We start from the raw sequence: 27,662 nt of genomic DNA, 5'->3' as shown, positions 1-27,662 counted from the left end.
GGGATCTACTGTCTCATGATTTATCACCCTCAGCTGGAACTATGGAAACTGTGGTTCTGGCCCCTGAGGGGCACCAGTTAATAGATTCTGGTCTCACAACTGAGATTGTAGCGACCATGTTGAATGCTAGAATGCCATCCATGATGAAACTGTATGCACTCAAGTGGCAACTTTTTGTCTCGTGGTGTGAGGAATGTCCCTATTGATGGAGCCTCAGTGAGGCAACATCCTCTAACTTCGAGGTTTATGTGTGGTGTCAGGCAGCTGAGGCCCATCTGCAGACCACGCATACCTTCCTGGGACCTTTCTGTGGTCCTGGAAGGTCTGTCAGGTGCCGCATTTGAGCCCTTAGAGTCAGCCTCTGAGAAGCTTCTGACTCTAAAGGTAGCTCTTCTGCTGGCCCTGACATCTCTCAAGCGAGTAGGAGATCTACAAGCTCTCTGTTGCCCCTTCCTGCCTTGACTTTACTCCTGGATTATCCAAGGCCTTCCTGTATCCTAGGTCGGATTATATTCCTGAAGTGCCAGAAGTGTTGCAGGATTTCCTCCTCCGTTCCTCATAACGGAACAAGAGAAACTTCACTGACTGTGTCCAGTAAGGGCTCTCTGTACTTACGTCTACCGCTCCAGCCAGTGGCGTAAGTCAGAGCAGCTGCTGCTCGGCTTTGGCGGCGACAGTAGAGGTGATGCTGTGTTGAAGCAGCACATCTTTCATTCCACTAGGGGGGTCACCTCCTCGCATTCTTTGTCCAAAGGGGTATCCTTACAGGATGTGTGTGCTGTGGCAGGGTGGTCTATGTCACACACATTCATTCGATTTTACAGCCTGGATATACATTCTGCCCCGGGCTCGAGTGTCTTGCAGTGACCCTAGGGCTCTGATCTTTTTGAACAGGCCGTACCATCAGTATGATGGAGTTGGTATTTTAATTTCTACAGCGTTCAGCTAATGCAACGTGGAGTTCCCTCTGAAAGGGAACGTCTGGGTTACGCATGTAACCCTGTTCCCTGAGAAGGGAATAAGTCGTTTCGTAGCTTTGTCATACTGGGGGATGCCTGTGAATTGCGTCTTTGCTTCAGATAATAGAGGCTGAAGGCGCGGTTCACAGGTTTCGTTTATAAAACACGCAACGCGCTTAATTGCCGCGTCACCTGATCACAGCAGGCCTATAAATAGGCATGATGTTACACAAGCTTCAGATACCGGTCACGTGTGAGGGTGCTTCCCGCAGCATTCAGCTAACAGAATGTCTCATTTTCTTCTCAGGGAACAGGGTTACATTCGTAACCCAGACGTTTTCCACCACGGGAAAGTCTTCAGGACAGAGGACTTCCTGTTTGTTTTATTAACGTAAAGACAGAGAAAGAAAAATGGAGAATGTTTATAGCTGCTATAATGTATGTGCCCTGGCAGAAAAGAAAAGAAAAACAATAGAAACCCTCATAGAATTTGTTGGTTTTAATGGAAACTCTAATGGTCCCTGTGGGTCCCTACTGGTAATTTGTTGTATTCTACTGGTTGCATGTTATGTCTATGGATATCATTAAGGACCAATAATGGTAATGGTTTTAATGGTTAACTGATGGTTTGTAATGGTATTTGTAGTGGAAACCATTAGAATTTCTGTGATGATTTTTATTTTGTTTTTTTCAGCAAGGTGATTATAGGAAATAACTTGCTGTGTGGACACCATTAAGTATGCCTTGCTAAATAAAAAATTACAAATTTTAATTGTTGGCAGATTGACATGGTATAAAAGGAATTAAACATGTTGGGACATGGCAGGTACAGTCTATATTCTATGTATTTAAACATTTATTGCTAAACGCTTTTAATGCCATGATTTTTGCAGATATCAGGTTAAACGTATTAAATATGTTATTAGTTACTCTTATTTAACTCTATCTGTATTGGCATAAGCTCAAATGAAAGTACAATTCATTCTGCTTTTAGCATTATCTTTCTTTTATCTGGGCTACTTCAGGTTTCACACACACACACACACACACACACACACACACACAAAGAGCAGGTGCAGACTGGAGCAGAAGCTTCATATTAAAACGTTTCATTTGAGTGGACAGGGATGAATTTGCTACAGAATGCCAGCAGCTGCCTCAGATATACACCTCAAAAAAAGGCAGCTCTGAGAACAAACAAGGCTGTAGTTAAAAACTTCAAATGTACATTAAGAAGCATTGAATTCTTCCTTAATGATGGTTTAAGAGAAGTATTTAGAATGGATTATTGAGTCAGTTCAAAAAATGACACCTTCTTAGCTATCTATGTTTATAGCATCTATGATGCTAGTTGAGTTATGCTATTGGGGTTTGTGTATGAAGCTACTAAAGTTAATATTTCACATGCTAGCTAAACTAATGCTAAATAAAGGTGGCTTTATATGGAAAAATATACAGTAAAATGTAATTGGAGGTGGTTGGAGGTAGATGTCCTGTATCTAAAGCTAGCTTTAGTAAAACAGTGGCTTATTTAGCTTTCTGTCATGCTAGCACATGTCTAATGTATATAAATGAATGCATGCTGGCCCAAAAAGTCACTTACAGTGCCCTCCACCCTTGGAAAATATGAGCAAAGAAGGCTGTAAAAAATTGTCTTTATTGTTTAACCGTTTGATCTTTTGTTCAAAACATTCACAAAAATACTCTGTTCTTATGGATATCAAACCATTGAAAAAAAAAAAACTTAATCTTTGTTAAATATAGGTGTGCAACAATTATTGGCACCCTTTGCCAAGATAACAGCTCTGAATCATCTCCTATACTGACTGATGAGGTTGGAGAATACATGGCAAGGGATCTGAGACCATTCCTCCATTCAGAATCTCTCCAAATCCTTCAAATTTCAAGGCCCATGTTGGTGGACTCTCCTCTTCAATTCACCCCACAGCTTTTCTATGGGGTTCAAGTCAGGGGACTAGGATGGCCATGGCAGGACCTTTATATTGTGGTCAGCAAATCATATTTTGTCCTGCTGGAAGATCCAACCATGGCCCATTATAAGCTCTCTGGCAGAGGAAGTCAGGTTTTCACTTAATATCTGTTGATATTTGATAGAGTCCATGATGCCATAAATCTGAACAAAATGTCCAGGTCCTCTGGCAGAAAAACAGCCCCAAAACATTAAAGAGCCACCACCATATTTAACCGTGGGTATGAGATACTTATCCTATGGCTACCTCTGTGTGTGTGTCAAAACCACCTCTGGTATTTATTACCAAAAAGCTCTATTTTGGTTTCATATGACCACAGAACCCAATGAGAGTAGATGCTTTTTTCTTAAAACCCTTCCAAACAACTTGTGTTTATGTGGGTGACTTCAGATTGAAGTTTTGGAGACCCCAAAATGCAACTAACTTCTGCAATTCTCCTTGGAGATTTTTTGGCCACTCGAACCATCCTCTTCACAGTACGTTGAGACAATATAGACACATGTCCAATTCTAGGTTGATTCATAACATTTCCAGTTGTCTGGACTTTTATTATAAACAAGAACTAACAATTATTTTCCTGATGGTGGAAATAGGCATTTTCAATGCTTGTGCTATTTTCTTATAGCTACTTCCCATTTTGTGACGCTCAACTACCTTTTGCTGAACGTCACAGCTATATTCCTTGGTCTTATCCATTGTTATGAATGACTAAGGGAATTTAGCCTGTGTTACCTTATATTTATTCCTCTGTGAAACAGGAAGTCATGGTTGAACAATGTCATGTTCTTAGTCACCCAGGTGTTCTAAAAAAACTAAAATATCAATGGGAATATACTTCAAATATATTTTTCTCATATGAATTCATAGGGGCGCCAGTAATTGTTGCACACCTATATTTAACAAAGATTTTTTGGGGGGATAAACCTGTGTTGTTTTTGCAATTGTTTGATATCCATGAGAGCAGAGTATTTTAAACAAATGAACAAAAAGTTCAATACAATAATGAGATTTTTTCTTCTTTGCTCATATTTACAAAGGGTGCCAATATTAGTGGAAGGCACTGTAAATGCTTTTTCCACACTTCCTGCATGTCCCCATAACAACTAGAATCCTCTAATACATCGATTATTACTCAGTTTCAGAGAATATTTAAAAAATGTAAATAATACACCAATAACTTATTAGGGGGAAAATGTGATTAATTTTGACCAACATAGGTATTATACAAAGCTTCATAGCTGAATTGTCAAAACACTGATTAGTCAAAAGTAATTTCTTAATTTTTTATAACAGTAGCAGAGATAAATTTAACACAGGTTTATATTAATGTTCTTATTCTTGTATGCTATCATTTATTGATATGATAATACATTACATTACAATATGCTTTTCTGAACATATAATTTTGTGAAACATTTGCTATACACCAGCATTATTGTTATGTCTATCATGGATTTCGCCTCGCGCTAAGTGCCGGAGGGAGCAGCGCGCTCAACTGCCCAAAGCGCAACAGCACGCACTTCAGGGTTTTTCAGTGTCTTTCTACATGTGTTTTGTAATGGTTTATGTCCTGTCTCCGCCCCTGTTACATTATTGGATGTCTCCCTCACGTGTCATTATTATTCACAGCTGTTTATGTTTTACGTTTGATTTCATTAAATATTTAAACCTCTCGTCTGTCTTTGTTCTGCGCGAAGTACTGTGAGTGTTTCGGTGTCTTCTTGCCACACCTGTACTAAGCAATTTGAGTCTCTTTTTTTGTTTTTGTTTCATGGTTTTGATCCTGTTCTCGTGTCTTGATTCTTGTACTAGCCCAGTTAATGCCCGTTTGCAGATGGCCTGACTCCTCGCTTGTTTTTGACCACGATTTTGCCTTTCGATTTGGATTTGCCTGCCCATCTCTTCAATAAAGCTCTTAACTCAATATAGCTCTTTCAATAAAGCTCTTAAAGGTCTACATTCTCATTACATGACAGTTATCCTGTATCTATCAAATATAAATAAAACTAGCTGGTACATTGCTGCAGTTTATACAGTAGGTCTCAAAATAATGATTCAGTATTATTACTATATTATTAAGTGTTATTACTATAGGCTACTGCAGGTATTATCTCTTATTAAAGGGAATATTTGCAGTGTAGTATTGTCACGTTACTCACTAAAGGAGATTAGGACGGATGCAAGTGCAGTTAAACAGTTTTATTAAAACAGATAAAGGCAGACAAATCCAAATCAGTAATCCAAAGCGTGGTCCAAAAACGTGCAAAAGGTCAGGTGATCGGCAAACAGGCATAAATAGGGTGAGACAATACTCAGAGTCAAGAAACGGGAACAAATAACAACTGCTTGGTAAGTGAGTTAAACTCAATACTACACTAAGTCATAGTTATATACTGTGGTGTGAGTGTACGTGAGATTGGAAACAGGTGTGTGTGATTAGAATTCCGGAGAAGGTGAACGTGTGTGTGTGTGTGGGAAGTGTAGTCCATGGTGGCCATGTTAGTTGGCCGCAGTGCAGGATGGGAAATGTAGTCACTGGTTTGCTGTGACATGACAAGTATGTATAACATTACAGGAACGTTTGTTACTGGCCCAGATATGCTGCTTTTCCCATGCAAGTGTTCACTTTGTGAATTATTTATAAAATTAATATTTATCTATTGATTATAGACAACAGTTTCATGGCGCTCTGTACCTGAGGGGACGCAGGGTTCTGAGTAGCCGTAGGACACGTAGCACACCCAGGATCTTGGCTCCTCCCGCCATCGATACTACAATGTCAATCAGAGACACAAAGACAAGGAAACCATCCAGAATGTTCCAACTGCTGCGCAGGTATGCACGATCTCCCAGATACAAACCCATTGAAACCACCTGAGAGAGAGAGGGGAGGGAGGGAGGGGGGGACTGGTGTATTATTTCACATTTTATACACGTTTTCAAAAAAAAATATGACAAGTTTTATGAGTTGGGGGGAAGAGGCGTCTGCTGTCATTTTGACAGAATGCCATAAGGGCTCAGGCAAAAACTTATGTAAGGCACAGAGAATGAAAGGATGAGAGAGAAGCAGATGCAGATGATAGAAAGAAATAAAACATGACACCAATGGGACTCTTTCCTCTCATTCCTTAAACCCAGAGTGGACATGATATGACCAGTAGGAGCTATGCTGGATGCTGCACACTACCGATCTACAAAAACGGAATTGTGAAAACAGAAGGGCTGAATTTTAGCATTAAAACGCATAACAGTGTCAAGAAGCAATCTTTCTTGAAATCTTTCTCAACAAGAGGCACATTCACAGATTAACTTTTTTTCCATTTGAGTTTCTGTTTCATGTTTATTTATTTATTTATTTATTGTATAATGCATTTTACATCTCACTTGATCATCCAACAATATCAGTGTCATGGAGAGATGCCCAGAGAAATGATAGGAAAGAAACTTTTTCAGGCAGAACTGCAATACTTTGCCGATTTTATTTCAACTATATATTTATATGTTTCTAGACCTATCATAAATTCACTATTTCAAAGATACATTTACAGTCAGGCCTACTTGCAGAAAACACGGCTTGATCAGTCATTCTCATCAAACGAAAATGAACTCAATGGTGTACAATGAGATCATCTCTGGCGATCCTACTGTTCACAGCTGGTGGACTTCCCACACACTACCTACCTAGCAATCTTATTAGCATATTGCACAGGAAAATTAGAAAAAAATTAATAAAATCATTTTAAATACAGTGAGGGAAAAAAGTATTTGATCCCTTGCTGATTTTGTACGTTTGCCCACTGACAAAGAAATGATCAGTCTATAATTTTAATGGTAGATTTATTTGAACAGTGAGAGACAGAATAACAACAAAAAAATCCAGAAAAACGCATGTCAAAAATGTTATAAATTGATTTGCATTTTAATGAGGGAAATAAGTATTTGAGCCCTCTGCAAAACATGACTTGGTACTTGGTGGCAAAACCCTTGTTGGCAATCACAGAGGTCAGACGTTTCTTGTAGTTGGCCACCAGGTTTGCACACATCTCAGGAGGGATTTTGTCCCACTCCTCTTTGCAGATCTTCTCCAAGTCATTAAGGTTTGGAGGCTGACGTTTGGCAACTCGAACCATCAGCTCCCTCCACAGATTTTGTATGGGATTAAGGTCTGGAGACTGGCTAGGCCACTCCAGGACCTTAATGTGCTTCTTCTTGAGCCACTCCTTTGTTGCCTTGGCCGTGTGTTTTGGGTCATTGTCATGCTGGAATACCCATCCACAACCCATTTTCAATGCCCTGGCTGAGGGAAGGAGGTTCTCACCCAAGATTTGACGGTACATGGCCCCATCCATCGTCCCTTTGATGCGGTGAAGTTGTCCTGTCCCCTTAGCAGAAAAACACCCCCAAAGCATAATGTTTCCACCTCCATGTTTGACGGTGGGGATGGTGTTCTTGGGGTCATAGACAGCATTCCTCCTCCTCCAAACACAGCGAGTTGAGTTGATGCCAAAGAGCTCCATTTTGGTCTCATCTGACCACAACACTTTCACCCAGTTGTCCTCTGAATCATTCAGATGTTCATTGGCAAACTTTAGACGGGCATGTATATGTGCTTTCTTGAGCAGGGGGACCTTGCGGGCGCTGCAGGATTTCAGTCCTTCACGGCGTAGTGTGTTACCAATTGTTTTCTTGGTGACTATGGTCCCAGCTGCCTCGAGATCATTGACAAGATCCTCCCGTGTAGTTCTGGGCTGATTCCTCACTGTTCTCATGATCATTGCAACTCCACGAGGTGAGATCTTGCATGGAGCCCCAGGCCGAGGGAGATTGACAGTTCTTTTGTGTATCTTCCATTTGCGAATAATCGCACCAACTGTTGTCACCTTCTCACCAAGCTGCTTGGCAATGGTCTTGTAGCCCATTCCAGACTTGTGTAGGTCTACAATCTTGTCCCTGACATCCTCGGAGAGCTCTTTGGTCTTGGCCATGGTGGAGAGTTTGGAATCTGATTGATTGATTGCTTCTGTGGCAGGTGTCTTTTATACAGGTAACAAACTGAGATTAGGAGCACCCCCTTTAAGAGTGTGCTCCTAATCTCAGCTCGTTACCTGTATAAAAGACACCTGGGATCCAGAAATCTTGCTGATTGAGAGGGGGTCAAATACTTATTTCCCTCATTAAAATGCAAATGAATTTATAACATTTTTGACATGCGTTTTTCTGGATTTTCTTGTTGTTATTCTGTCTCTCACTGTTCAAATAAACCTACCATTAAAATTATAGACTGATCATTTCTTTGTCAGTGGGCAAACGTACAAAATCAGCAAGGGATCAAATACTTTTTTCCCTCACTGTAAATAAATAAATAAATAAATGTGGGATCTGGTTTGTTATTCAGATATTGATATTCACATCATTTATGCCTACATGTAAATTGGGCCATTTATTGCTCTCTGAGGCTTGTCTCTGTCTCTCACACAACTTGTTAATGACAGACTCTGTTAGGCTCGTAATGAAGTGAGTCAGAGAAACCCAGAGAACAGAACAGACACATGATTGAATGCCTATGAGAAATTAATGGAGTAATTAATACCATCGTCAGCTAATTACACATCTGCAATGGAGGATGGGGGAGAGGGGAGGAGAGGGAAAAAAATGAGCGGAAGGGAGATGGATGCACTGCTAATCAGTAAATCTAGAAGACATCATTTTAGATTTCATGATCTACAATCTTCTAGTGTATAGTCCACCACATGAACATTCAGAAAGAAGCATGGACATGTTAGCATAGACCAGTAAGTGTGATGGGCTGGGAAACCTTTCATATGGTCAAAATTAGATATTTTATTCTATATATGTAGTGGATAAAAAGTATGCACACCCCTGTGAAAGTTTGTATGATGTAAAGAAAAAAAAAGAAACTAAGATAAATAATGCCAGATCTTTGCTCCACATGTTCCATCTGTATTGTGATATTGCAACCAACAAAATGCAAATGGAAAAGCAAGTAGAAACATTTTAAAATTTACAATAATCTGGTAGCACAATTATGAATGCCCTTTGTATAGTAGGGCATGTGACTGTCTTTGGAATTAACCAATCAAATTAACCAATCAAACTCCTGTTCAAAAGTAATTATCATATACCTGTCATCAATGAAATGATTCTGATTAAACTCCAAAAAATATGAGCTGTTTCTGTAGGATTTTTCTGACATCTTCCTAGTTGTAGGTGATGTGTAGCCTTTTTTTATCCACTGTAATTCTGAGAACTACAGCCTTTCCTAAAGTACAATTTGTGTCTTATTTGTATACATCTCAGGTAAAGTGAAAACTGAGAAACTTGCATTTTAGAATTCTTTGCAGGAAGACAGCCAAGGTAAGGTTTGAATATAAGCTGAATAAAAAATATTTGGTAAAATGTATTTATGTTTTTTTAAAGTAGAGCTGTCAAACTCAGAAAAAAACCCTTATGATGGGTTTTCCCAGATGCCAAATTCAGAAAATAAATCAAAATCTCAAACCTTTTCTCTTACCAGTGGTTGATAAGTCAAGACATGTTTCTCAAATGACAATCTTAAGTTTATAACTGTAGCTAAAAGACTATGGCAATCAATCAAAAAAATAAATTTTACTAAGAGCTGCTTGTTTAGCTGTTCAAACAGACTTAATTATATTGTGTCAGACACTGTAGGCTATGACATATGAGACTAAAAATATCCATAGAACTAAAAACAGTCATAGCACCCATTTTAAGTCCAAAATCACTTTCTGCTCAAGTGAGTTAGCAGAGTGTTTGGAAATTTAGGCACGTATTTTATTCAATTGTATTCTACAATTCCCTCTGTTTTTTATTTGTAACTCCTTGACAATTAATTCTACATTCTCAGTTCCACCCAGTTCTGGAATAGGACAGTACATTATAAAGAACTATCCATTTCAAGACCCTTTTATTTAAAAAAAAATAGTCAAGATTTGTACATCTTTGAAGAATTCTAGATCTCCATATTTATTGATTTCTAGAATGGCTAGAATTTGCTTTTCCAGAATGCTCCTGACTGCTGATTTTGATATATCATCTCATATTCATCATTTGATCACAAACTGGCCTTGCTGTTCCAATACGTTCCACAGAGAACAGGTTGGTCACTTGTATATATCACCGGTTATCCTCTGTCCTGCTGGAAACATGCTTCTTAATTCGTTTACCTTGCTTCCTTTTGTCAGGTCTTCATTGAACTGAATTGAAACTCAGCCGCGAGTGCCTTTTAGAGGAGAATGTTACCCAGTTTTATCCTGAACAATAGCACTAACTCCCTTCTTTCCCATATACAGTACATGAGCTAACATACACCCACAGGCATTTATGATTACGTCCTGATTAACAGGAATAGAGGAAGACCATATTTTTCACCCAAAAAGCAGAGCCAATTATGCCCTCTTAGACTTCTGGCATGGGCATCTTAGGGATTTAAAGTCATAATTTTTCCCTGACTGTGTCAATTGTTGAATGGATAAAGAAAGAAACAAAATCCTACCAGACTTCCCTGGTGAATCCTGGGTCTTTCAAGGGCCATGATGTTAAATTTGATGTTAAATGATGTTAAATTTGAGCCTATAAGCTTCTCTTAGATGTTAGCAAATGTTAAAACGTTTTTGCTACTTGACTACATTTTTATTCAGTGGGTAAGTTGTATATATTTCACTTTTGGCTGAACTATTTCTTTAATGAGACAAGGCTCACTCATGTTTTTTTTTTTTTTTCATTATCATTCCTGCAATATTTGTGAGTTCTTCCATAAGTAAGTCCATTTCACTGAGAAACCCTGGAGTGTGGCAGCATGCCTAAATTATACATGACTTCAGACTATTAAAAAAGATATTTAAAGCTTGAAACTGACATTCATGCATGAATAAATAATTTCAAGAGCCATACAGCCTAGTCTATAAAAAGATAGAATTAAAGATGCTTTTCTTTCAGAAAACTGGCAAGCATTGTCACAGACACAGCTGGAAGCCCATGTAACTGATCTAAATTGGTTGATGCAAACAGACAGAAGTTTGAACAAGTGTAGTGGTGTATTTACCTTGACCGTCATCTCAGCTACAAAGATGGCAGTGAAGATGTAGTTAGAGATGGTGAGAAAGACTCGCTCCTATAGGTAAAAAAAAGAAAGAAAGAAAGAGCAGAACACAATTATCTTCTCTTTGACGTCTCTTCTACAGTCCCAATAACAGTAAAATGGAGCAGTTTTCAGCAAATAACAGAGCAGAAACAGAACAAAATGGCAGCATTCTTAGAGGGAAGTGGGTGAATAATATCCTGCCTTTATTATTCAGGATAAGGGACCATGTAAATGTCAGCATGGAGAAGTCATGCTGAGTACACCAAGAAGAACATAACTAACAGCACGTATCTAGAACTTTTTTGTCGATAAATTCTAGAGTTTTATAAGGCAAGATTGGAAAGGCAGCGATTATAAAATTCTCCATTTAAAAATTTGAAATAGATATATTTGTTGAGTTCTGGAAAGCCAATTCTAGAATTCTTTTTCTAGAATTCTACATGTTACAGGATTCTACAATCATTCTAGAATTATTCTAGAATTCTCCATTTGAGCAATTCTTTCAAAACATTCTAGTTAAGAATTTCCAATCACCAGATCTGCAGAGTTCTGGAATGGCACCCAGTTCTACAATTCCCTCTGTTTTTTATTTGTAACTCCTTGACAATTAATTCTACATTCTCAGTTCCACCCAGTTCTGGAATAGGACAGTACATTATAAAGAACTATCCATTTCAAGACCCTTTTATTTTAAAAAAATAGTCAAGATTTGTACATCTTTGAAGAATTCTAGACCTCCATATTTATTGATTTGTAGAATGGCTAGAATTTGCTTTTCCAGAATGCTCCTGACTGCTGATTTTGATATATCATCTCATATTCATCATTTGATCACAAACTGGCCTTGCTGTTCCAATACGTTCCACAGAGAACAGGTTGGTCACTTGTATATATCACCGGTTATCCTCTGTCCTGCTGGAAACATGCTTCTTAATTCATTTACCTTGCTTCCTTTTTCAGGTCTTCATTGAACTGAATTGAAACTCAGCCGTGAGTGCCTTTTAGAGGAGAATGTTACCCAGTTTTATCCTGAACGATAGCACTAACTCCCTTCTTTCCCATATACAGTACATGAGCTAACATACGCCCACAGGTATTTATGATTACGTCCTGATTAACAGGAATAGAGGAAGACCATATTTTGCACCCAAAAAGCAGAGCCAATTATGTCCTCTTAGACTTCTGGCATGGGCATCTTAGGGATTTAAAGTCATAATTTTTCCCTGACTATGTCAATTGTTGAATGGATAAAGAAAGAAACAAAATCCTACCAGACTTCCCTGGTGAATCCTGGGTCTTTCAAGGGCCACTGTGATGCAGTTGAGGAAGATGAAGGCCAACACTACATAGTCAAACAGTTTATGAGCAATGATCTTCTGGCAAGTTAACCTGAACCTAGAGAGAGAGGGAAGGAGAGATGAGTTAATATTTCAGTTCGACCTTAGTGGCATCCCTTGATACCAACCTCGGCATGAGGTAAAGGAAGATGAGGCCTTGTATTGTATTTCTTATGCACTTGCAAAAATAAGTTTTTTTTTTTTTTTTTTTTTTTTTTTACAAATCTTTTTGACTGGACAAAAATCTCAGCTCTGCTTTTTTTTCTTCTTTTTTTAGAAGAAATTGGTGTGTGGCATGCTGTGATTGAGAGCTTCACCTGGTACTCACCAGGGCTTGATCAATACCCTAATCAAAACTACCATACTATCACCATCTCATTCTTCAGCAGTCTGCACTTCAGCTTTTGTTTTGGTTCTGCAAGTACTCCATTCCCTCCACCCCTCTTTATCTGCATTCTTTTCCCATCTGCCTCATCATTACTGTTTTACTGTACCCTGGATCCTTTGTCTCCATTTATCCAGCATTTTCACATTCCATTCCACTGTCCTTTTATCTCCGTTTCACTAACCTATATCTCAACCTCTAAATCCTTTCATACTATTGCTCTATCCTCCCATCATTTTCACCCTCCATCCCATCAACCCATACCTACATTGTTCTACCATCCTATACTTCCATAGCTCCAGGCTTGTCACTTTCCAATACACTGTCCAATAGCTCCATCTCCCATCCATTTTATCATCTATTCTGCCATTCTATACCTTAATCTCTTTACCTTATTTTTCACCTTCCATTCCCCCAATATATCTCTATCTCTCTATCCTTTACACCTTCCACTTCACTATCCTATATATATCCATCTCTCCATCCCACCACTCTATAGCTCAGTCTCTGTATTATTATCCTATATCTCCAGTTCTGTTAATGTTTCACCCATTATTCCCCTATTCCATCCATCCATCCTTAACACTACTGATTTCACCATTCCATACCTTAACCTCTTCATTCCTTTTCCTCTTCTAATCAATCAACCATATACAGTGGGGGAAATAAGTATTGAACGTGTCAACATTTTTTTCAGTAAATATATTCCCAATGAGGCTATTCACATGAAATTTTCACCAGACTTTGGTATTAACTCAAGAAATCCACACATATAAAGAAATCCAAACATTAAAGTCCATAAATGAAGTTATGTGTAATAAAGAGGAATGACACAGGAAAAAAGTATTGAACACACGAACTGAAATTTATTTAATACTTAGTGGAGAATCCTTTGTTTGTAATGACAGCTTCAAGACATTTCCTGTATGAACAAATTAATCAGCCGCAGTATTCAAGTGTGATTTTGGCCCATTCTTCTAAACGTATTGTCTTTAAATCTTGTTCAATTGGATCCAAGTCAGGTGATTGACTGGGCCATTCAAAAACCTTGATTTTTTTTTTTTTCTCTGAAACCAATTGAGCGTTCCCTTTGCTGTATGCTTTGGATAATTGTCCTGCTGGAAGGTCCACCCACATCTGGTTGGATGGCAGCAGATTCTCCTCAAGATTCTCCTGGTAAAGGGCTCCATTCATCATTCCTTCAATTATATGAATCTGCCAGTACCATGTGATGAAAAACAGCCTCACACCGTGATGCTTCCACCTCCAAACTTCACTGTTGGTATGGTGTTTTTAGGGTGATGTGCAGTGCCATTTCTTTTCCAAACATGGTGTGTAGTATGACAGCCAAAAAGTTAAATTTTGCTCTCGTCTGACCAGACTACACTCTCCCATTATTTCATAGGATTGTCGAAATGAGTTGTAGCAAACTGTAAACAAGCTTTGACATGCCTTTTCTTTAGTAATGGAGTCTTGTGGGGTGAGCGTGTACAGAGGCCATGGCGGTGGAGTGCATTGCCTATTGATTTCTCTGTGACGATGGCACCTGCTGCCTCCAAGTGTTTCTGGAGCTCTTTCTGAGTGGTCCTTGGCTCTTGGGCTACTGTTCTGACTATTCTTCTGACTCCCTGGTCAGAAATCTTGCGAGGAGCTCCTGTGCGTGGCCGGTTGATGACGGAGTGATGTTGCTTCCACTTGCGGATAATGGCCCCAATGGTGCTTACTACAAGATTCAGAAGTCTTGAAATACGTCTGTATTCGATTCCATCAATATGTTTAGCAACAATAAGGTTCTGAAGGTCTTGGGAGAGTTCTTTGCTTTTACCCATCATGGGATCTTTCTTGTGTGACACCTTGGTAACGAAAACCTTTTTATAGACCATCAATTTACTAACCCAACTGATATTAATTTGCACAGCTTTCAATTGGTTCCTTGCCTTACCTTGCCTAAGAAAAATGTTTTTTCTTAGCGTGTTCTATACTTTTTTCCTGTGTTATTCCACTTTATTACACCTTTATTTATGGACTTTAGTGTTGTGAATTCTTTATATTTGCAGATTTCTTGAGTTAATACTGATGTCTGGTGAATATTTTATGTGAATAGCCTCATTGGAAATATATTTACTGAAAAAAATTTTGGCGCATTCAATATGTATTTCCCCCGCTGTACCTCCATCTCTCCATTCATCTCACCTTCCATTACACCATTATAGACCCTGATCCCTCCATACTTTTCACCTTTTCTTAGTCCACCATATATCTCAATTATTCTATTCTTTTTAATCCACATTTCCATTCCCATCTCCTGAAGAAAGGTCTTCTCAACCCTCCACTCTTTTCTCCCGTGTCACACTATACCACTTTGCATGTGTCTCTTCATCTTTTTCCGTTGTTGACCCTCACTGTAGGTTATACACTTGATGGATAAGGAGACAAGGGGGGAGTGAGAGAAAATAGTGAAAGAAAGAAAAATGGTTCCCCCTAACACCCCCCCTGGCATTACGAAAATTACTTTGGACACAAATTAAATCCACACTTAAGACCCCCAAAGTGGCTGACTACACTGTTAAGTAGTCAAGAGCTGTGAGCTGTTTTTCAATACAAGTATGCTTTTTAAAAAATATTTCAGCCACTGAATGGATTGACATCTGATTAGTATAAATCTTTTGGATGACTTACTTGTTCTCAGGGGAAAACAAGTAGACAGACCAGTCTTCCCTCGTCTCGCACCAGTTTGGGCGATATACCTCAATCATCTTCTGGATCCGAAAACATAGGCTCTTAAAAAAGAGCACAACGGCAATGAGTCAGTAAAACGCACAAACAATTGCACATAGTGTAAAACTATGATTAACTACTCAGCAAGCACAACTGCAGGCAATTGTATTCCAACAAACATGTCATTTTCTTACAAAGTACATCCCATTAACTTCTATGCAAAATTAAGCAATCAGGCACTCTTTTACAAACATAGCTATTTATTTAATAATAATAATAATAATAATAATAATAATAATAATAATAATAAGTGCAATGCAGGGGACGTCTTGAGTTTTCTCTTCAAATTGTCACACTCTCTCAAACATCTTAGTCAGTAATGATGCACTATAGATTGTAATGAGGTGTTATTGTGTGTAGTGACAAAGAGAAATTTGATTCTCACTTTGTCTTTCTGTCACAAGAGAAGAATCAACAGCAGAAATAAAGTGCCACTAGAAAGCTATTATTAAGATGAGTGCTACATCAGTGTCTGGTAGTGAATGGCACAAGATGCTATAATATGCATGGCAGATGAAATTGAAATATGCTTTTCAGACATCATTTGCTTTTATTCTTTCAGATGGTTATCGTGTCATACATTTGATTTAAATAATAGTGTATGTAGGACACCAAGATATTTGTGGGGCGGCCTGTGAAAACCTTTCACATGGTGAAATTTTGATATCCATGACAACCATTATACATTTTTCAGTAATTGTTTTTTATCCTGCTCAGGGTCACAGTGGACCTGGAGCCTATCTCAGGAAAACTTTTTGTACATATTTCAATTTAAAATTCTAATAAAAATATGGCCAATCAGTATATCAGAGATTATAAGTTGTAGGTTTACAAATTTTGGATCCTAGTTTTATAAATCTGTGATAAATAACTTACATAGTCTGTCTCCTCGTCGAGGTGTGTTTTGTCCTTCTGAGCATTGAGCTGGGGATAAACCTCGCTGAGCAGTGCTCTCTGACGCATTGGTGCTTTCCCATTACAATCATGGTGCTGCTCCCCACACACACTTTTTTTCCTGGTCAGAAGGTGGTGCTGCAGTGGGGGTCCAGGGAGCTGGAGCTGCTCAGGGAGCTCGAGTGAGAGGGCACGCCGATCGCGGCGAAGGGGGTAACGACGAGAAAGGAGAGGTGGGTGATGTGAGAGTTGGAGGCGTGGGGAGAGGAGGGACTCCCGCTCAGCTGGATGGGAGTGGGGACCTCGGACCCGTAGGCTCCCCCCTACCGCCAGGCCTCGAGTAGCACGACCCATGCTGTTCCAGCTAGACCGGCGACTCCATGCTGACTGGGGGTGGGGGCGCCCCCAGTGGCGGTACAAGGAAGTACGACCATGACGCTGTATGGATGGAGAAAAGAGAGGAATAAAAATAGATTCCTTACACTCCCTTCCATGCTCTCCTGACTAGGAGTATTATATTTTAAACAAATTTTTGTTTATTAATGCACTATGGTTTCTACTCCTCTCTGTGTATGTGTGTGTGCATGTGCTTGGCTATAGCGCCTTACAAAGATAATTGCAGGCTGTATATGTTTGCTGTAAAAGAGGACAATTGCCCATATTTAGTGCCAGTGGAGGTAACGAAATAGTTGCCATAGAAACCTTGTTAACTGCTATTAAGTCATCTAAAATTACTTTAAGCAGGAGGCGATGCTGCATGCCAGCAGGAGACACAGTGCACACACTTGATACTTGGTAACTGTCAAATAAAACATAACAATGTGACAACTTGAGTCAGGAAAAACATCAGAATTAAATGGTGCAATATTTGGTGGATTTATGTGGAGCAAGTTTGCAATATTGTGCACATATGGTGATTGATTAGCCACTCAGAGTTACAATATATGTGTGTGTGTGTGTGTGTGTGTGTGTGTGTGTATGCTGGTGGCCCCATGTTGTATTCAATGCATGGTTCTACTCACAGAAATATCAGCTCTCACTAGCATGGCTAATCTCGTGATCTCCCATGCATAGTGCGTCACAACACTATATTTAAACCATCGAGCTTTCTCTCATCCATTTCTCTCTCTATCTCTCTCCATCTATGGCTGTCTCAATTAAAGAGGAGTTGCTATGGAAACCCCACCGTCATGGCTGGGCTTGACATCTTACCCAGGGAATTCTGGTGTCTCACACACACACACACACACACACACGTTATGGACACTCACAGGGAGTGCCAGGGTACTCTCTGGCCAAGTGATTTCTAATCAAAGCAATAATTATCGCAAATGTTTCATTGACTCATTAGCATCGTGTGACTTTCCAGCAAAAACAGCCAGCACGCAGAGAGCTGATGGGAATCACACACACTCAATAGGCTTACGGTTGTGGGCAGTTTGTGTCCAACTCTGCCTCATATGTGGCTAATCTGTCCAGGGCTGAGCAGGAGGCCTTAGATGCTGGTCAATACTGGATCATCAACAGGATATGCGTTCAATATTTCCCTCTATCTTTTTTACAAAAAAGACCACACAAAACCAAAATCTCATGAAAATGTGTAATTAAAGTTTTAGACATTAAGCTTCTCTGCAGCGATACTGCCAACCAATGGATTACCATTCCAAATGAACAAAAAAGTACTTGTGTTAATCCAAGCAATGGAGTTTGATTGCTTTAGATATTCACAGTTGCTATGGAAGAGTACTTCTGCACTTCAATTTTCTGCACTTGTTCTGTTTTCTGTTTTAAATTGTACCTTATTTTTTTTCTACATAGAATTACATTTTTCTCTTTCTATAGGAATTTGTCTTCTTTATATCCCAGCTAATTATGTAGTGTCAACATTTATGTTCAACAAAGTTTCCCTATTGTGTATTATAGATACACAATGAAATGTATGCAAATGTACCCAAAAGTATAACAACTGCACTGTTACTGGAATTTTTTATTAAATTTTTCTGGTTCCAGTGAAGTGGGACAGATCATTTTAAAGGAGTTATAAGACTTATTATAACTTATAACTAATTCTAACTCTCTAACAGTTTGGGTGAGGGACATTTATTGGGCATTTATGTTCTATTAAAAGATTGTTTAAAACATTAATTTAAAAAAAACATTATCTTACAGTATAATCCTGTGACGTTATGTAAAATGTGTTATTGAAAATATTTCTTATTTTGATTTTACTGATTTAAAAAAATTACAATACACTATATGCCTAGAAGTTTACAGACACCTACACATCCAAACTGAAATCTTTAATATAAATATTTAATAGGGAATTGGTCTCCAATTTGGTGCAATATCAGTCTATTCTATCTGGGAGGCTTTCAGTTAGATAGATTAGATATGGTATATTGGTGTTTCCATTCATCTACAAGAATAGAAGCTATATTGGGTAATTACATTTGCTCACTGTTCTCATGATCATTGCAACTCCACGAGGTGAGATCTTGCATGGAGCATGGAGGGAGATTGACAGTTCTTTTGTGTTTCTTCCATTTGCGAATAATCGCACCAACTGCTGTCACCTTCTCACCAAGCTGCTTGGCAATGGTCTTGTAGCCCATTCCAGACTTGTGTAGGTCTACAATCTTGTCCCTGACATCCTTGGAGAGCTCTTTGGTCTTGGCCATGGTGGAGAGTTTGGAATCTGATTGATTGATTGCTTCTGTGGACAGGTGTCTTTTATACAGGTAACACGCTGAGATTAGGAGCACTCCCTTTAAGAGTGTGCTCCTAATCTCAGCTCGTTACCTGTATAAAAGACACCTGGGAGCCAGAAATCTTTCTGATTGAGAGTGGGTCAAATACATATTTCCCTCATTAAAATGTAAATCAATTTATAACATTTTTGACATGCGTTTTTCTGGATTTTTTTGTTGTTATTCTGTCTCTCACTGTTCAAATAAATCTACCATTAAAATTACAGACTGATCATTTCTTTGTCAGTGGGCAAATGTACAAAATCAGCAGGGGATCAAATACTTCTTTCCCTCACTGTAGATTGTGTATAAATAAATGCATTTTGCTCTCACCAGTGAGAAAGATCGTTGCTCCAGGCTGCTCTTGCCCAGACTGATGACACTGCTCTTACGAGATTCTTCTTCCAAATTTATCCTTCCTCCTCCTATAGGCTTCATCTCCAGGTGTCCATTAGGGGTTAAAGCACAAAGTTTAGGATCTGGAGAGAAATAGAGTACAACACCAGTTAGCTTAATCCCAGATAAAGGGATTTGCATAGAGCAAATTTTAGAAATGTATGAGTAAAGAAATCCAAGCCATCTGAATGGCAAATTCTATATTTTGATTCTAGAATTTTCCATTAACGCAAAAGGGCAAGCATTATAGAACTAAACAGGTTACCAACTGTGACTTTGTTCCGTGTTGTACTTAAGTTGGAAGTTGATGGGAACAGTCACCTGCTAGTTTCCTGTTTATATATTGAAATAGAGTGAAAAAGATACTTCAGTTTCTCCCCAGCCATTAAAAATTTACAATGATCCTCAGTTGAGGCCAGTCGGAGGGTTTACTTTCAGTAGCTTGCCCACAGTTTTCTAAAGAGTGTTGGTTTTAATGTAAATTATTAACCATACTGTAGTAAGAAAACTTCAGTGAGAAGAGAGACAAGAATCAAGATATGACTCATGCCCAAAAGGTCAGGTAATTACTAGGACTATCCTTACATTCTAGGAAATAAGAAGCCACTATAGAGCTTCCATGGAGACTGCCACTTCTCTCTGCTTGATCTAACTTCTGCAAATCATGATTTACACATCATAGTAAAGGCTCTTTGCACTGTAGTCTCTGTGCAAGAAGCTGAGATGTTGTAAATCGAAAGTGCTAAAAGTGGTGGGCTAGAGATGGGTTTTAGAGAGAGCATGAGTCTGGGTCTGTGCTGGGTTAAGTGTGGATGAACAAGACAAACCTACTGTCTATTCCATAGTGTCGGCTGTGGAGAGTGGAGGTAAGAATTGAAGTAGGTCAAGTGAGAAAATGGGAGCCAGGAAATGGACAAGAGAGAAGAGTGGCCTTTTGTGGGCTTAATTAAAGCCAAAAATAACAGAAACCTTGAGTGGACTCATAATGATCAATGCAAATTAAGGCATTCTACAAGAAAGGAAAATCATACCATTATTAAGATACTCATACAGGAAAATAAATTCAGTACTGGTGAAAAAAACCATCATATTTTGATGTAAATTATTCTAGAGGGGAAACTCATTCTGGAGAATGATTTATAATTGAAATGCAAATCCTCACCTTGGTGAAGGATTGGAGAATGGACTTATAATGTAGAAGCAAGGAGTCCTGCTGGAGAAGGGACCTATGATGGAGAAGAAAGGACTCATTCTGAAGAATGGGCTCATACTGGGCACTGGAGAAGGGACTTAAAGAAGCAAGAACTCATCCCAGAGAAGGGACTCATACTGTAAAAGGGAAGACTCAATGGGGAAATAGGACAAGTATTGGAAAAAGTTATGTATAATAGACAAAAGACTCAAGTTGGAAAGAGCTCAAAATGAAGAAAGGGTTTATTTTTGAAGAGAGAGTTATATCTGAGAACTGCTGGATAAATGGAGGGGCATACTGGACAATGAGGAAAGGACTAGAGAAGCAAGCCCTCACCCTGGAGAATTGACTCATACTAGGTACAGGAGAAGGGACTTATAATGGAGAAGCAAGTAGTCCAGCTGGAGAAGGGACTCATAGTTGAGAAGAAATGACTCACACCGGAGAATGGGCTCATACTGGGTACTGGAGAAAGGAACATATAATATAGGAGTAAGGAGTCCGCCTGGAGAAGGGACTCATACAGTACTTGAGAAGATAGGACTCACTCGGGAGAATGGACTTAAATTGGGTACTAGAGAAAGAGAGTTACAGAGGAGAAGGGACTCATGATGGGGAACTGAATAACAGAATACGTACTCATTCTAGAGATGGAACTCACACTGGAAAAGTTATTCATCTGTGTCAAGGAGGACATAAAAGGGACTCATACTGGATAAGAAATTAATTTGAAGATGGACACGCTGGACAAGAGACTCTTATTTGAGAAATGTCTCAACGAAGGAATTTCTGTTTCTTATAGGTATTATCCAATTCATTGTTTAAACCAGTTGGTTGCACTGGTGTTCTAGGTGGGATGTATTCTACACTGCATGTCCCATTTATGTAAACCTACCAGAGAGCTGGAGCGAGTCCTTGTGTCTCTCACTCCCATCGTAGTCGGACGATGACCCGTCATCATCTGAATACGAGCGATTAGCATCACCCTGATGGAGGAATGAAGGAGAAATATCAAGGAAGTGGAGTTAAACAGGACAAAGTACAAAAAGTAGCACCTGGGACTACAGTTACAGTTATTGACATTTTAAGAGAAATATCCAGTGTAGTTGCCTTGCCTCTGCCTGAAATCCCTCTACCAGAATGGCAACAAGTAGGTTAAAAAGCACATAGTTTCCAAATGTCATAAGAGCCACAAAATAGAGAGCTGCCAGAGGAGAGGTGGAGGCCATGCCATTATACAACACCACGTTCCAGTCCTCCTGAGTCAGGATCTACAAGGGATACACATAAACATATATTAAATTGATGCTGAATGATTGACGTAATATTTCTAGATGTTTTCTTGTAGAATGAGCATAATACCTGAAAAACAGTCACTATGGCCCACAGTAGAGAGTCAAAGTTTTTCCTGTCAGGGACCGTGTCTCCAGCATCCGTCTTCAGACTGAACTTACAGCCAAATATGTGCATTCCCAAGATACTGCAATGAGAGAACTGTAAGGACAGCTGCAAATTGATATTTACACATCTTATTGTTAAAACTCAAGTCATTAAACGTTCTATGCCACCTAAGTGACCCATCCTCCTTTGTTTTTCCTTCATGCAACAAAGCTTGAACACACACTAAAGGTGGATCATTGATAATGATAACTAGCTAGCTGTAATGCCCAGTACTCAGATTTTACCTATATACAGTATCTCACAAAAGTGAGCACACCCCTCACATTTTTGTAAATATTTGATTACATTTTTTCATGTGACAACACTGAAGAAATGACAGTTTGCTACAATGTAAAGTAGTGAGTGTACAGCTTGTGTAACAGTGTAAAAACAGTGTAAATAACAGTGTAAATAACTCAACACACAGCCATTAATGTCTGAACCACTGGCAACAAAAGTGAGTACACCCCTAAGTGAAAATGTCCAAATTGGGCCTAATTAGCCATTTTCCCTCCCCGGTGTCATGTGACTTGTTAGTGTTACAAGGTCTCAGGTATGAATGGGGAGCAGGTGTGTTAAATTTGTTGTTGCTCTCACACTCCCTCATACTGGTCACTGGAAGTTCAACATGGCACCTCATGGCAAAGAACTCTCTGAGGATCTGAAAAAAGGAATTGTTGCTCTACATAAAGATGGCCTAGGCTATAAGAAGATTGCCAAGACCCTGACACTGAGCTGCAGCACGGTGGCCAAGACCATATAGCGGTTTAACAGGACAGGTTCCACTCAGAACAGGCCTCGCCATGATCGACCAAAGAAGTTGAGTGCACGTGCTCAGCATCATATCCAGAGCTTGTCTTTGGGAAATAGACGTATGAGTGCTGCCAGCATTGCTGCAGAGGCTGAAGGGGTGGGGGGTCAGCCTGTCAGTGCTCAGTCCATACGCCGCACACTGCATCAGATTGGTATGCATGGCTGTCGTCCCAGAAGGAAGCCTCTTCTAAAGATGATGCACAAGAAAGCCCATAAACAGTTTACTGAAGACAAGCAGACTAACGACATGGATTACTGGAACCATGTCCTGTGGTATGATGGGACCAAGATAAACTTATTTGGTTCAGATGGTGTCAAGCGTGTGTGGTGGCAACCAGGTGAGGAGTAGAAAGACAAGTGTGTCTTGCCTACAGTCAAGCATGGTGGTGGGAATGTCATGGTCTGGGGCCGCATGAGTGCTGCCGGCACTGGGGAGCTACAGTTCATTGAGGGAACCATGAATGCCAACATGTACTGTGACATACTGAAGCAGAGCATGATCCCCTCCCTTCGGAGACTGGGCCGCAGGATAATATTCCAGCATGATGACGACCCCAAACACACCTCCAAGATGACCACTGCCTTGCTAAAGAAGCTGAGGGTGAAGGTGATGGACTGGCCAAGCATGTCTCCAGACCTAAACCCTATTGAGCATCTATGGGGCATCCTCAAATGGAAGGTGGAGAAGCACAAGGTCTCAAACATCCACCAGCTCCATGATGTCATCATGGAGGAGTGAAAGAGGACTCCAGTGGCAACCTGTGAAGCTCTGGTGAACTCCCTGCCCAAGAGGGTTAAGGCAGTGCTGGAAAATAATGGTGGCCACACAAAATATTGACACTTTGGGCCCAATTTGGATATTTTCACTTAGGGGTGTACTCACTTTTGTTGCCAGTAGTTTAGACATTAATGGCTGTGTGTTGAGTTATTTTGATTTACACTGTTACACAAGCTGTACACTCACTACTTTACATTGTAGCAAAGTGTCATTTATTCAGTGTTGTCACATTAAAAGGTATAATCAAATATTTACAAAATGTGAGGGGTGTACTCACTTTTGTGAGATACTGTGTGTGTGTGTATATATATATATATATATATATATATATATATATATATATATATATATATATATATACTGTAAGCGATGATGTCTGATGAGTTCATCAACAACCATCAAACATGGCTGACAGTGATGAGATTCCATTCACTGAGTGAGTCGATTGTGTCGATGGTTCAACATGTGCACATTATTGATGGTTTGGTTCATTACTCATTGGCTTCTGCTAGTCAGGGTTCAGGTTCATGCATATAGCCTAAAAAGTAAGCCAAGCCGGTAGTCCAACAATCTCCATTCAAGCAGAAAATGTAAGCAAGTTCAAAATAGTTGTTCTTAGTATATTAGACCATCTGGTGTTTTATGTTAAAATGCTATAAAAGCAAGGAAATTGAAGCCATATTGTTAGTAACAAGTAACTAGTGACAGTAGGTAACAGCAGCTAACTAGCTACAATGCCTCATAACAAAATGGTGGATTTCCTACAAGTAAGTGTGGGATAAAATTTATATATATATATATATATATATATATATATATATATATATATATATATACACACAAAGAAAACATAAACAGGTTATTAAAGAAATTCCAGTATGTTGGATTTCCAGTGTGGTTGACATCATATTCCCAAAGCCCAAATAATCTCACTTCCCAACATGTGTGTGTGTGTGTGTGTGTGTGTGTGTGTGTGTGTGTGTACACTGAGAACAGGCTATTTTATTTTCTGTTTCTGGGTCAGCATGACTGAAATAAGGGACACAGAAGTAGAAAAATGTGTAGAGCTGGAGCAGACCTTCAGGTCCCTGCAGGTGTCTATGTGTGTGTGTGTGTGTGTGTGTGTGTGTGTGTGTGTGTGTGTGTGCACATGTCCCATGAACTGAGACAAATAGAGAAGAGCATGGACTCCATTTGTCTTCATAGCTCACCCAGTCACTTCCCTCTTTCTCCATCTTCCTGTGTACATTTTTTCTCACTTCATCTGTTTCCTGTCCTGCCTCCTCATCAGCTTAATCCCATCTACTTTTTTCTATCTATGTTGCACTCCCACCGAATGAGGCTAGAATTCCCATTCTCACTCTAAGCTCTCCCAATTCTCAGACTTTTGGCCACACACACACACACACACACACACACACACACACACACCTGAAGATGAAGATGAAGAGCATGAGCAGCATGCAGAATGTGGCCACGTTGTCCATGGTTTTCATCAGGACGACAAGCTGCCGGCGCAGAGCAGGCATGAAGCGCACTAGCTTTAACACGCGGAGCAGCCTGAACGTCCTCAACACGCTCAAACCACCGTCGGACTGTCCAACGATCTCACATACACTGCAGAAAGAGACAAAGAGAGAGACAGAGAGGGAGGGAAGTAGAGAGAAAGAGGTGAATACATGTATTCCAGTTAAAAAAAGAGAGAGAAAAGGAAGACAGAAGGAGATAAAGAAAGCGATGGAGCTAGAAAGACACAGATGGACAGTGGGTGTTTTAATGTCTGTTTGAGTATACAAGAAGCCAAATATAAAAAGAGGATATGACAAAGGAAGGAGTGGTTAAAATACAAAGATATGATAATAGGGAACAGGAGGAGATGGAGAATGAGAGGGTTAGGGCCTCCCCTAGCCAAGGTTGTCCCAAGTTTTCAGTGTTCTCTGGTCAGCGAGCTGTCACAGGGCAACAAAAAAATGCTTTCCCTCCAATAGAATGTGGAAAAGTTAATGTCACTAAAAGACCAACTGGCAGCATGGAAACTACTGCCAAATGTGTCTCCATGGGTTCTGTCTACCGCAGAAAAAGGTTACCGGGTCCAATTCATCAATCTTCCCATTCAATCTTAGACAAAGGGGTCATAGAACATGTACCCTGTTCCCTGAGGGAGGGAGGTTTTTACAGCCATTATTTCCTGGTCCGCAAAAAAGAGGGGAGTATGCGGCCAATTTTAGATCTGCCTCATCTGAACTGTACTCTTCGGACATACAGGTTGAAGATGCTGAGGACCAAACTTATCGTTCCACGGATTCAGTTTGAGGACTGGTCTGTAGTGATAGATCTAAAAGGTGCATATTTCCACATAGAAATATTGCCTAGTCATGGGAAGTTCCTGAGGTTTGCGTTTGCAGGCAAGGCATACCAATATCGGATTCATCCCTTCGGACTAGCTTTATCCCCTCGCACCTTCACAAAATGCATGGATGTCATTCTGACCCCATTGTGGCTCCAGGGCATCCGTGTACTTAGCTACCTGGAGGAGTGGTTAATTCTAGTACGATACAGGGAACTGGCAGTTCAACATCGAGATGTTGTTCTCACCCACATGAAGAGCTTGGGGCTCAGGTTGAACCTCTGAAAATTATGCGTTCTCCAGTGCAGTGAACAACTATTCTAGGGGTTATAAGGATTGTACTATGATGAAGGCGTTTATATCCCCAACATGGGTCAATCCTATCAACATTGAGCAAGATAAAGCTGGATCTTGGTATCCCCTCCAGTCTCTACAAGAGATTGTTGGAACTTATGGCAGCAGCAGCCAGTGTCATACCATTGGGCCTATTGCATAGGAGACCGTTTCAGTGGTGGCTGAAAAGTTGGGGGTTTCATCCGAGGACGAAACCTCTGAGAGTAATCAGTGTCACGCGGTGATGCCTACATGCTCTGAGAATTTGGAAGTTTCCCCTGGGTTCTAGCCTTGGGTCACACTCTAGGGGTGTCTCCTTATCGCAAGATGGTAATGACAGACAACTCCCTCACGGGCTAAGGCGCGGCCTTAGATGGCTGTCCAGCTCATAGTCTCTGGAGCCGCCCTCATCTGGAGTGGCATATAAATTGCCTATAAATATGGGCCAGATTTCTAGCACTGAAATTCTTTCTTCCTCAATTGAGAGGTCACCATGTGTTGACAGACAACACAGCAGTGGTCTCATATATTGACCACCAGGGAGAATTATTTTCACGCTCCCTGTTCAGGCAGGTGCAACTAATTCTTCTCTGGGCAGAGGGAAAGTTTTTGTCAGTGAGTGCAATGTATATTCTGGGCAACTGGATTGTGGGGGAAGACATCCTGTTGAGGCAGGGGCTGAGGCCCAGGGATAGGTGGCTCCATCCACAGGTGGTGGAGTCCATATGGCGGATGTTTGGTCAAGCGGAAGTAGATGTGTTCCCTCCGAGGAGACAACACACTGCCCTCTGTGGTTCGTCCTCACTCTTCCCGCATCATTAGGGCTGGACACGATGGTGCACATGTGGCCGAGGTCACATCTATATGTTTTACCCCCGATTGCTCTGCTGCCACAAGTTCTAGCGAGAGTTTGCCAAGACTGTCTACGTCTGCTACTAGTAGCTTCTTATTGGCCAGCTCGAATGTGGTTCTCAGAGACAATATCCCTGCTAGATGACAAGGATTCAAAGATTCCCATCCGTAGGGATCTACTGTCTCAAGCTGGAGGGCTGATTTATCACCCTCAGCTGGAACTATGGAAACTGTGGGTCTGGCCCCTGAGAGACACCAGCTCATAGATTCCGGTCTCACAACTGAGGTTGTAGAGACC

The 27,662-nt window shown here is 40.1% G+C and overlaps 1 protein-coding gene across 1 annotated transcript in view; it reads right to left on the bottom strand.

The window, feature by feature from the left end:
* Positions 1–27,662, bottom strand: part of LOC128615915 (voltage-dependent T-type calcium channel subunit alpha-1I-like) — a 144,173-nt gene that overhangs the window by 36,251 nt on the left and 80,260 nt on the right. The window contains exons 10-19 of the mRNA XM_053638313.1: positions 25,264–25,449; positions 22,164–22,281; positions 21,917–22,072; positions 21,697–21,787; positions 19,552–19,692; positions 16,449–16,903; positions 15,474–15,574; positions 12,344–12,467; positions 11,034–11,102; positions 5,646–5,824 (exon numbers count right to left, since the gene is read on the bottom strand). Of these exons, the coding sequence (XP_053494288.1) occupies positions 5,646–5,824; positions 11,034–11,102; positions 12,344–12,467; positions 15,474–15,574; positions 16,449–16,903; positions 19,552–19,692; positions 21,697–21,787; positions 21,917–22,072; positions 22,164–22,281; positions 25,264–25,449 (1,620 nt within the window). The remainder of the gene's footprint in view (positions 1–5,645; positions 5,825–11,033; positions 11,103–12,343; positions 12,468–15,473; positions 15,575–16,448; positions 16,904–19,551; positions 19,693–21,696; positions 21,788–21,916; positions 22,073–22,163; positions 22,282–25,263; positions 25,450–27,662) is intronic.

The sequence above is a fragment of the Ictalurus furcatus genome, chromosome 12 (assembly GCF_023375685.1).
Source record: "Ictalurus furcatus strain D&B chromosome 12, Billie_1.0, whole genome shotgun sequence".
Lineage (NCBI taxonomy): Eukaryota > Metazoa > Chordata > Actinopteri > Siluriformes > Ictaluridae > Ictalurus > Ictalurus furcatus.
The sequence above is the reverse complement of the archived record's forward strand: the minus strand, read 5'-3'. Positions and strand labels throughout refer to the sequence as shown.